This window comes from Babylonia areolata, chromosome 34 (genome assembly GCF_041734735.1).
Source record: "Babylonia areolata isolate BAREFJ2019XMU chromosome 34, ASM4173473v1, whole genome shotgun sequence".
Lineage (NCBI taxonomy): Eukaryota > Metazoa > Mollusca > Gastropoda > Neogastropoda > Buccinidae > Babylonia > Babylonia areolata.
The window spans coordinates 4,964,880-4,977,118 of NC_134909.1; the positions used below are offsets into that span (position 1 = coordinate 4,964,880).

Genomic DNA, 12,239 nt, shown 5'->3' on the forward strand with positions numbered 1-12,239 from the left:
CAAGAACATGTCACTGTACATAACTTACTATTTGGTAACACCTCCTTTTGTCTTGAGATAAAATGTCAGCATCTTTGAAACTGTTCATAAGTTTATTACTCAAAGCGAACAATTCGATCCCTAATTCAGAAAATTCCCTCTTTTTATGTATATGTATATGTATATGTGTATGTGTATGTGTATTTATATACATATACATATGTATATATAGATATGTGTGTGTGTGTGTGTGTGTGTGTGTGTGTGTGTGTGTGTGTACATATACATATACATAATTATACCCATATATGTTTGCATGCATCTAATTCAAAGGTTTATAACGATGAGTAATATCCTGTCTATATGAATATATATAAGTATATGTGCCTGAAAGAGTGCTGCCCTTTCATTTGCCAGCTCATGATATGAATACATGATGGCGTGCTTGCTTTTTTTTTCTTTTTTTTTTTCCGCGGGACGGTTGGCCTTCGCCGCTTTGTTTGTCGACCAAGTTAAGTCTTGTGCTTGTGCCCCAGCGTTGATGCTTCTCGTTCTCTCTCTATTGACTTCTTCCTCCACCACTCGTTTATTATTCATTTTCTTAACTTTATTTATATCTCAGTTTAGTTTTGTTCAAAACTCATATATGTTCACGTCTTCTAGTTATGATGACATCCGTCACATAATCAGTATGTACATGTGTCAGGACAGGACTTTATATATCGTTTTCTTGTTGTCCTGTTCATCGATATCTGTGTTGTATTGTCACATGTTCCAAATAAAATACTGTTTAAACCAAACACTGCCGATTTCGTAAAATGGGTGTTATTCCATTCAGATGCCCATAACTCTCCAATGAACTCGTTCTTGGTTTCTGTTTGTTAATAATGGTTGATTACCATACCAATATTAAAGACTCGAAATGAAACTGAAGTGCATAATATATAATTCTGTGGTGGATGATGATATTTGACGTGTCCATTGACTTGCTGTGCCCAGCATACAAAAAAGCAAATTCAAATTACTTTGGGTGGGGTCGCCGAGACCATACTGCATGCACTGTCCTCTACCATCAGCACTCTGTCGCACCGCTACAATTCTCGGGTTATCATTATTATTATCATTATTATTGCTTAGTAGTAATGGCAGTAGTAGTGGGCTAGTAGTCGTAGTGTTCAGTGTTGTAACTTTTACTGATAATTATAGCCTTTCTTTATTGCATGATATTATGAAATATTTTCAGCAGCACGCACACACACTGCTGCACGCACCCACGGGCACACACGCGCGCGCTCGCGCACACACACACACACACACACACACACACACACACACACACACACACTGCAAAACGCATAAGACCACTCATGTATAGACCTATATCATATTGCAGACTTTCCTCTTTGTTTATAATTCATAAAAGTGAAACATAGAGTTGCCAGTGTGTCAGGTCGGTCAGTGCAAGACGCGGCCTGCGCCGTTCAACACACCATGGGGTGAGGATGGATGGAAGGGTTGAACAACCAGTGGTGCATTACACACTGACACACACACACACACACACACACACACACACACACACACACACACTGGCACGCACGCACGCAAGCACACACACACACACACACACACACACACACACACTGACACACACACACACAGAGTCATACAGCGCGTACGTGACCTTCAGTCCCTCGTCATTTGCTTTTGGATAAAGAAACAAACATACAAACAAACAATGGATCTGTCTTGTTCAGTCTTTCCTTGAAATTGTATCGACAAACAACATTGTTTTGTGTACATACAAATTTCAGTTTAGTACTTTGAAATGGAGATGTAGATTGATGTGCCGCCAAAAATGCGGCCAAAATATATTGGACGATCGGGAGTCGAACAAACAATCTGCGAAATATGCGAGCTAAGCTTGAATATGGGAGATGGTGTGTGTGTCGGGGCACGTGTCGGTGTATATTTGGGCCTGTGCATGGCTTTTGTTTGTGCTTTCATATACTGTGGTCCCTGAAACTGCACCATGATACTGCGGAGTAGTTTTTGCATTATCTGGTGTGTGTGTGTGTGTGTGTGTGTGTGTGTGTGTGTGTGTGTGTGTGTGTGTGTGTGTGTGTGTGTGTGTGTGTGTGTGTGTGTGTGTGTGTGTGTGTGTGTGGTCGTCAGTGAATTTTTTTATGCAGTTTGTAATATTTTTCTTTAATATAACGCGCCCTGAGCTCTTAGAGAGAAAGGGCGCTATATAAATGCACATTATTATTATTATTAGTAGTAGTAGTAGTAGTAGTAGTATCATCATCATCATCATCATTATTATTATTATTATTATTATTATTATTATTATTATTATATTTCATTTAGAAAAAAAATATCTATCTACTGATTTATTCATCTTTCTTAATTTATTTCATTTATTTTATTTATTTATTTATTTATTCATTCATTTATTTATCTGTTCATATTTTCATTTTTTTTTTTTATCAAGGCCTGACTAAGGACGTTGAGTTACGCTGCTGGTCAGGAATCTGCTTGGCAGATGTGGTGTAGCGTGTATGGATTTGTCCGAACGCAGTGACGCCTCCTTGAGCTACTGATACTGATACTGAAGCTGCAAGTTTCAGTTTCAGTTTGAAGCTGCCGCAAGCAATGTGCACTCTCCAACACGTAAAGTCAAGAATAGCTTCGCGATGAAATATCTCGGTGCTTCGTCATATGGTTTACCGTGACAATGACGAAGAATATGGCGGAAACTTTGACTTAAAAGCTCATTCGAACTGACTACGTACATCGTTTCTGTTATTGTCAGGTGTGTAAGTTGAGTTAGAATGACGTTTTTACGTAATAACAGCAAAATTTTGATTAGGAAGCCCTCAACTCCAGAAGAGTTTCATAACATGTGATTAATCATATCCTTTCAATGTTACCAAACTTGATGTGATTTGATTTTCAATGAATGTCGTTCGGCAAAGGATGAACAGAACCCCCCCGCCCACCCCCCCGAAAAAAACAAAAACAGAAACAAACAAACACACAAAAAACAAACAAAAACAACAACAACACACACACACACACACACACACACACACAAAAACCCCCCCAAAACGCAAGAGTGCAGTCCATGACAGATTTTCCTGAACTATCTTAGAAGAGGAGATAATCGATATACATGACAAGAACTGAGAACGACCAACTGAAGCAAACTTGCGAACATATAATATATATATTTTTATTATTTTTTTTATAAGTGTTGGGGCATTGTACAAAACTATTAAGTTTTAATAAGATTCACTGTATCATGATTGCTGATATTGTGAATTTACTATATATGGAAGAAGAAAAGACTGTCGAAATTGTTACTGTTTTCAGTGGTGAAGTCTTCAAATAATATAAAGATAAAAATAATAACGTTTGTATATGTGGATAATGAAGACATGGAAAAGATATATGAAATAAAAATGATCATTTTCTAAGTTTTTGTGTGCAGAAATAATGAAGAATGGTTTGCATGGATATTCCTTCGTGTATGGCTGTAGTATATGGCTACTAGTCTGTCTCACACACATGCATTGCTTGAAAAACCACATCTCTTATAGTCTTTCCTTTGTTTCATCTCAGGAACTGCCAGTATATGTTTATTTCTTAGCTTGCAGTTATTTGTCATGAATGATGTTGTTCGTCACTCTCTGTTCTGAATGCATGAATTCTCTTTCCTATCAAATTTAGTATTGAATCGCCCTAATTGAAAAACAAAAACAAAACAAAAACACCATTTTGTTAGAGATACAAACTACAAAGGATACATGGAAAGTAGCCACTTGGTTTAACTTTAACTGATATTAATGCTTTTATTCAGATTTGTTGGTTGCAGGATATAATGTCAATGTGCAGATTTCTCAAATGACAGAATTGACTAAATATTCTTTCGCAATGGTAGCTGTTTATTGCCAGATTAATTAATCTTGTACTCTAGTTCTGTTATATTGATGTACTGACTATTGACAATATTGTACTATATTTCAACAACCACACATGCATTTTGCTGAACAGTTTTGTGTGATTTAGTTAGATATGTTATACATTTATCAAATGTTATATATTGTATCTTCTGAAGACAGACCTATGGTCAGAAACACTGGACGCCTCTTATCAAAAGTGAGTCTTACTTTACAACTTCCATTTAAAAAAAAAAAAGAAAAAGAAAAGAACTTTGTCAATTTGTATTTCCAGACAAAATGGTTCATGTTAAACTTGGAAAGTTAATACTACTTGAGCTTAATAGATCAAAACATCAACTTTGTATTTTATATTTGACATCAATTAATAATTAGAAATTTACTACTTTGTAGAAATGCAGTATTTCTGAAAGGCAGTTTTTGCAGAAGGTTTGTGGAGTGAACATGGAAGTAGGAAAAATTGAGGGTAAAATGCCTGCTGGTTTGTGGACAGACAGACATACACTTGATACAGGGAGACATGATGAGTGCTGGAGGACAGGAGAGGGATCTGGCTACACAGCTTCACCAGTGGGCCATCAGAGAAATGCACTTTCATCCACAGGGAGTGTTTCTTGGTGCTCCCCCTCCCACTGTAGAACAACTCAGAAAGTAATGTACTGAATTTGATTGTGTTAGCTGTTTTGTATGTGATGTATTTTTCATTAAATGGAATCTTAATCTTTTTCTGTTTAAACTGAATGCAGCCAGCAAGGACTTTTTACTTCTTTATGGTTGACAATTGTATGATTTGTGGCAGGAGCAGACATCATGTCTCTGTCTCTCTCTCTTTACCTCTCTTTCCCCCCCCCACCCCCCACACACCCACCCACCCACACTAACACACAGACTCAGACGCAGATAGACACATACATGCACACACACACACACACACACACATGCACACACACACACAGGCACACACACACAGACACACACACACAAGTTTCATTTTGGGTTTGGTTCAGGACACCATGAGTCATTTGACCAGTTAACCACAAAACGAATGGGTCAGTTTCAAAATAAATGGATCAGGGAAAACAACCCCTTATTCTAGCCCCAGTGGGCCCTATCAGGCCACCCCACACCCGAAAATTTGTTATTTGTACTGTGTCCATCACAGTCATTGGTGTGTGAAATGGTTTATATAAAAAGATAAGGAGTTTGAATTTGGAGTCAGTCACAAATTTGAAACGAGGCATCGTTTTGACAGCAGTCCAGACAGTTCAGTTATTCATTTTTTCAGAGTTGACCAGGCCAGAAGGCCATTTGGATGTTTCTCTAATACTCCTGCAAAATAATTATGATTGCAGTTTAAAACTCTGAAGAAAAAGTTGCTGCAGTTCCTGTAACGTTAAAAAAGATCAAAACCTGTACCAAGAACCAGCTAGGCTTATGCAAAGCCACTGTCACTCCCATGTTGTGAAATGCCAGACCATTTGAGACTGAAATAAACAACAAAATAACAACCACCACCACCCATATATATGCTCAGGATGTGTTTTTTTTTTTTTTTTTTTTTTTTTTTTTTTTTTTTTTTAATGTTTGTCTGATTGTATTACAGGAGAATAAGAGTAATGTACACATTCCTTTAAGCATGACCAATTTGACCACACAAAAAAAGTTGTCAGGTGACTGACAGGCTGCCACATCCATGGGTCATTAAAAAAAAAATGTATATGTCAATGACAATGCTGACATGAGGTCTCAACCCTGCACACACACATACACACACACACACACACACACACACACTAACACACACAAAGACATGCTAACATACTAACACATACGCTCATTGTGTTATTCATGAATAAACCTCAGCTGTTTTTTGTTTTTTTTAAAGTGTGTTTGTGCGCATGCTATTGTGCATGTGTGTGTGTGCTTTCACACATGCATTGGTCTGTGTGTTTATATGTGTCTGTCTGTGTGTGTTTTTCTTTTCAATTCCCAGAATATGCCGAGGGTCTTGCCAGTCAGATCTTTGGAATTATGTTATCAACAATGTGCACTCTGTACAGTAAGTCACAACATTGTGTAGTGTGTGTGTGTGCAAGTACATATGTACTTGTGTGATTGTGTGTGTGTGTGTGTGTGTGTGTGTGTGTACGCACGCAATCTTTGTCTCTGACATATTCTGTTTGTGTTGTTTGCAAGTCTTGATTGTAGCGACCAGTAGTGTTAATTTATGAAACCATATTTTCCCCATATTGATGAAAAGGAGGTAAAGTGCATTAGAAATAGCCTTCCTAATTTCCTTATTGCCCTGTAAACATGCTAGTTTCTTATTATATTTTATAGTTCAGCTCAACTTTCAGCAGATATCATGCAACTTATGTTTCATCCTTGTTAAAGGTATATGATTTATATTATTTTTTATTTCCATATATATATATATATATATATATATATATATATATATATATATATAAGTGACTTAGAATGGTTAGTTTTATTCTAAACAGAAGTAAAAGAGAGGGAATCGGTGAGAGAGTGTGTGTCATCATAGTAATGGTAGTAGTAGTAGTGGTAGTCTTCAGTCTTAATCTTCTTCTCAAACTGATATAAGTATGTGTGTGTATGATGATGTGCACATGTGTGTGTGTGTGAGTTGTTATATGCAAGCATGTGTATGTGTGTGTGAACGTGTGTAGTCATGTGCATGTATGGGTGCTTGACTGCTGTTGTATTTGGTTAATATTGATAATGATTTATTTCAGGACAATGAAGAAAGTAAAAGGCAACCTTCAGCTGTATCCTTTTCAGCTCATTGTGCATGAACTTTGTTGTGGGGAGGGGTTGGGGGCTCATATTTCCTGTCCTCTCATGTTACGCTATCTCAGTTGTCTTTCTAAAATCACATTATCAGTAATGTCTTTTAAATGTCAGTTTTTCAGTCAGTGAATCAATCATTATTTATTATATTTGTTTCTTTTTCTTGTTTTGTATCTGCTGACTACAAACACATGACACATTTCAACACAAAAGAAATAGAGGGGACAGGGGTGAGGGGGCAGTTAACAAGGGGAAAACGATGGGAGTGTTGTAGAGATGGAGGTGGCACTAGTTACAGTACAAGTAAATCGGATTTCATGTCTTATTGCAAAATGATATGACTTCAGCAGTAGACCTCTCCACTCAAGGGCCTGAGCTCTGCCCCTGTATCTGGCAAGTGACAAAAAAATGATGTGGGGGATTAGCTGATTGTAGGTCAGCCACATGATTTGATCCACATTTTGGTCGTTCTCAGAAACATGCTAATAATGTGACATTGACACCTCAAAATAAATTTTACTCTACACACATACCACATACCTTTGTCTCACACAGGAGGTCAGTTTAACTGGCAACACATTCTGAAAAGGAAAAGATAATCGGTTTCTTTATTTGCTTGTAGTTGGTGAATGAAAAATGAAAAATTTACTGTGTTTCGCTTGTGACATGAAAACCAAATATGGTGCTTTTCTTGCATTAAAACATGCAGAATGCAAAAAACTCACATTACCTACTTGTTAACTGTACAGGTGGAGAATACCAGAGAAACATAACATTCAGAATGAATGGAAATAACAGATTATCTCATTCTCAAGTTTAACGTTCATCCTCCATACTAGGTGTGGATTTTCATTTTCACTACAAAATCATTATGGACAACATAAAGCCCTACATGGTCTCACACTATTTAAAACCCTTGTATTTACTGGATACATATGTCCTTCCAAAGAACAGGAGCTTTTTATATCATTTGTTCTCTTAGAACATACAAATGTTATGGTTGTGACGTGGAAACTGTTAGGTTTGTGACCTGGAATCCAACTCTTAAAAGCATAAAGACATGAAAATATTGAACAACAGTTGGAAGAAAAAAGCTGTCAGAACTAATACAAGCAAAAGTAAATATTATTCAACAATTCATTCCATAAAAAGACATGGAGATCAATCCACTGATCGACAGAATCATTCACTGAAGTGGGAGTGGTCATGGGAATCAGTCCAGGAGCTTGTCCCAGGCCGAGTCAGGTTGTTGTGGCCAGCTGTGATAGATTCCTGACAAATGGATTTTCAGGAACCTGACAAAGATATCCTGCTCCTCCTCTGAAGTATTCTTCATCTGAAACCAAACAAAAAGGATAATATATATATATATATATATATATATATATATATATATATATATATATTTTATTTTTTTTATTTATTTTTTTTTAAAGCTATAGAAACTTAAACCAACATGTTTTTATTTCATTATTTCTGCTCATACTGTTGAACCATTACTATTGTATGATTTATTGTCATGGTAAAATCATTTGAATATAATTACTTGTTTTAGATTTGAATAACAGCCTTAATCTTATCAATATTACATGTTTGCTAGAAAGTCTTAACTTTCCAGTGACATTTTCAGTCTTTCTGCCAGTGTTGAATTTCACCTTCACATACTGTTTTTGTTTCAACTGCCCGCAACACAGAATGAAATTGTAAATAAAAATCAATATGGCCTTCATTTTGGGCAATACTTTGAAATGTGAAATAGTTTTCATTGTAATGTTTTATTTCTGAAGTATTTTTAATACCACATTATTTAACACAGTTGGTTGTTTTCCTGTGTAACTAATCTATTTAAAAAGAGGGTAGAATAAACAGGGGGGATGTCAGCGTTATCAGATTAATGACAGTGAAAGTGTGAAGAAAACTTATTACTGGGATTTCACAATCAGGTTTTTTGGCCTAGTGAAGCCTTGGGTTCTATCAGTCATTGGTCAACTGAAGCTTCAGGATCGCTGTGTTCAGTAGCTATTGATGAGTTAAACTTGATAACTGAAAGTTTGTGATTGATATACATAAGCACTATAATTCACTCTGTGTGTGTGTGTGTGTGTGTGTTTGTGTCTGGGTGGGTAGGTGGGTGGGTGGTGGGTGGTTTAATAGTTTACAAGTTGACATGCAAAATGATACATGTGATAATTATTTCAATTTCATCTTCATGAATATATGTGAATAAGCTACGCTACATTTAATTCCAACAGAAGAGATTGGGCTGTGTGAATCTGAATATTTTGAAACAGAAATACAGCTTTCTTTGAAAGGTAGTTTATTTTTCAAGTATAGGGAAAATGTCGTTTTTATTTGACAGAAATTGAGCCATTTTAGTTCCCATCATGACCAACGTTACAGGTTTTTTTTTAACATCATATAAAGCATGTGCTAACAGTTATAACAGTGTTATGGACGCTTCTGAATGTCAGTCATTTACAAATGAAATGAAAATCAATTTGTTGAACATCAATAACCATAACATTTGCACAGTTACTTTGCTACTTGGTTTCTGTGTCTCAGCTGTTCAGATACAAACAGTATTTTTGGTGTCATATACTGTACCATGTCAAACTGATGCAAACTAGGCCTATGGTTTGCTCTAAGGGGTCACTGGTGCCTTGACCTCGCTGAAGGGAAAAACCTGGCCAAGTCGGAGGGAGGTCAGGTCCGAGTTGGGTGTCAGACAGGCCGAAAGGCCGGCGGTCTGACTGCCCGGAACCGCCTGACACGCGCGGGACTCCCCCAGCAGGGGAGACCGGCCGGATAGCGGGAAGACCTGCAGAGCAGGTTGCCACGCGCCCCGAATCCCCTCCCGTGGGGAGACTGGGGTGGCTTGGCCCGGGGTGGGCTAAGTGGAGGTCCCCCCCCGGAACCAAATGTTTTTCTCCCCCAGGAGGAGGTGGGGGAGGGGGGTCGACCGAGAAGGGAGGAGGGGAAACAGCACTGGGGCCCCTGAGGGCCGTCTCCGTGTGGGGACCCGGGTAACGGCGGGGGGCGGCCTCCCCTTGGGAGTCCGCACCCAGCCGCGAGTTCCCACCACCAAGAGAGGACGTGCTACTCCCCCTTCCACCTGCCTCGCGCTGGGACACTTCGGGAGGTGACGCTTGTATCCCTTTCCCCCCGGTCCCCTTCATGACCGTTTTATCGGGACGAGCGTCCCCTCCGCGATCAGCGTCTGCAGACGCATCGCCGCGGTCCCTATCGGGAGAAATCATGAGCTCCGGGCCTGGGAGAGTCTCTTGGCGAGTATCTCTGCCAGCATCATGATCCCTGCCTTCGTAGGATGGCAAACGAGGCATGGTACCGCGCGTAAGCACCCAGCGAACAATTCTATCCCCAACAGAGAAAGGAAAGATAGGATCGACTCAGAGGTAGAAAAATACGAAGAAATCGAGGGGGCCGAGTCGAAACGAGTACACAGAATGTAAGAACAATATACATGCAAGCCGCATACAACAAAATAAGGCCAAATGAAAACGCTTAATAGCCAAAAAAAGCGTTAGACGAGACAGAGCGAAAACCTGACAAGATGGCATGGAGAGCCTTGGCCAAATAAAAACAAAGATCTATGATTTTAATTTTTAAAAGAAATCATTTCAAAAATCATACGGTCAAGACAAGAAACCAGACTTTGTTGGTTTCCACGTCACCACAGACACATGGTTCAGCCTCTGCTCTACCAATACACATGGCAGCAGAAAGGTAGACACTCCACTGATTTCTCACACCGCAATATGTTTTAAAAATCAAAATACAGAACAAAACCAACTCATAATTAAAATCTTTTTTGACGAAGATGAACAGTTGGTACAAGAAATCATGGATTTATCGTTTCCCACTGCGACAGACACAAAGCATGATAGGATGTCAAGCATAGAGGAAACAAAAGGCGTATTCAGAAGTATAAAAAGCAACACAAAAAATTCAAACTCAAAAGATATTCAAAGTTTTAAAACAATAAGCCCAGATGTTTCATGGACTGAATGATGCACATTTCCATAGAAAAGATGAAACGGTCTGTACAAGAAACCAAAGCGTCTTCGTTTCCCATCACAACCAACATGCTGCTTCACAAAGGGATGTTTGTTTTGATTCTTTTCGATATTTTATTTCTAAAATGTAATTGCAAGGTTCTTTGAATCAAGATATATGCTTTGCTGATACATGTTTGAAGTTTTAGTTCGTTTCTCCAAAGTTTAGTTCATTCAGATCCGTATGGGCTGGCTCGACCAGCGGACCATGACAGTAGACTGATTATCAGAAATTAAGAAAAAATAGGATTTGAAGCACAAATTATAATTGTCTTGTGCCTTTATCATTTAGCAGCATCTTATTTACTCACAATGTAATGATCAGTCTACTCCCAACTTGAATGAATCAGAATATACTGACCTTGGAATGACGGCAGTCTGAGGCAGAAGGCACGATAGTGACAACGGTCACACGCGTGGAAGCAAAAGTTTGCAGTTCCAGAATGTGTTCTTAAAGTGCAGTTCGCCTGAGATACACATATGCCAGGCATTCTCCAGGTCAAAAGTGAGTGCACAGTGTCAAAAAGTCGGTCAGTCTGTGTGGTTCCCACGTTTCATCCGAGGTTTTCGTTGCACAGTTGTGACCGCAAAAAATGGAAACGATGCTGCTTATGGAACTATGATTTCTCACACAGTGCCACAAGCTGGAGTACAGTTATGAAACAAGTATTCACAACATAATACTGTGCTTTCAGTTTCAGCGTGTGTCGAAAACATGATTTAAAAAGCTGTTTATGAGTGTGCATGCACCAAATAAGACTGGCATATACCGCGGAAACGAACCGTCACAACAGTAACAGTTGATTAACCCTTTCGCTGCCAGGAAAATAAGATTTAAGTGAAATCTATTTACCAGGGTTTTTTCACAAAAAACGGATACAAATTTTCCAAAAATTCTGTGCTCTCAGTTATTGGAGAAAGACCCATAAGAGTATATATTTTCTGAAAGGTAAATGAATAAAGAACACAAAACACATGATTTTTCCCCATTTTATATATTTTTAGTGACATGCTGTTGTTTTGAAATCTGTGTTTTGTTTTTTGTCACATTTTCAACTTGTTCATTACTAACATTAGTCAGGTAATTTGCACTAAAATACCATATTTTCTGGATAAATGGATATCTGCATACACAAAATCATACTAGAACAACCACAATGAAAAAAAAAAATTAAAAAGAGATAGATATACAATGTATTGTGACTTCTCCAAGTGATAATGTGGATGAGAGGCCACGCCCCCTCAGTCTCCATCCCCCTCCTCTTCACCCCTCTCACATGGTCACTTTATCCAGTTCTCATCAGACGGCGCTGGCTGAGTGCCAAGAATATTGCTCACACTGTCCTGTTCAGTCAATTTCTGTCATCTGCTAAGGTTTGCACAGCCAGCATCACTCACTGATAGTCGCATC

At 38.4% G+C, this 12,239-nt stretch overlaps 1 protein-coding gene across 5 annotated transcripts in view; it reads left to right on the plus strand.

Annotated features, from left to right (window-relative positions):
* The first annotated feature begins 2,682 nt into the window (after positions 1-2,682).
* Positions 2,683-12,239, plus strand: part of LOC143277480 (HAUS augmin-like complex subunit 5) — a 92,151-nt gene continuing 82,594 nt past the window's right edge. For 2 of the 5 annotated variants that reach the window (XM_076582325.1, XM_076582326.1), the window contains exons 1-4: positions 4,100-4,140; positions 4,435-4,592; positions 5,935-6,000; positions 6,701-6,733. In XM_076582325.1, the coding sequence (XP_076438440.1) occupies positions 4,108-4,140; positions 4,435-4,592; positions 5,935-6,000; positions 6,701-6,733 (290 nt within the window). In that variant the 5' untranslated portion in view covers positions 4,100-4,107. Of the gene's footprint in view, positions 2,795-4,099; positions 4,141-4,434; positions 4,593-5,934; positions 6,001-6,700; positions 6,734-12,239 lie in introns of those variants that run through there. The other 3 variants (XM_076582327.1, XM_076582328.1, XM_076582329.1) reach the window with 3 other exon arrangements.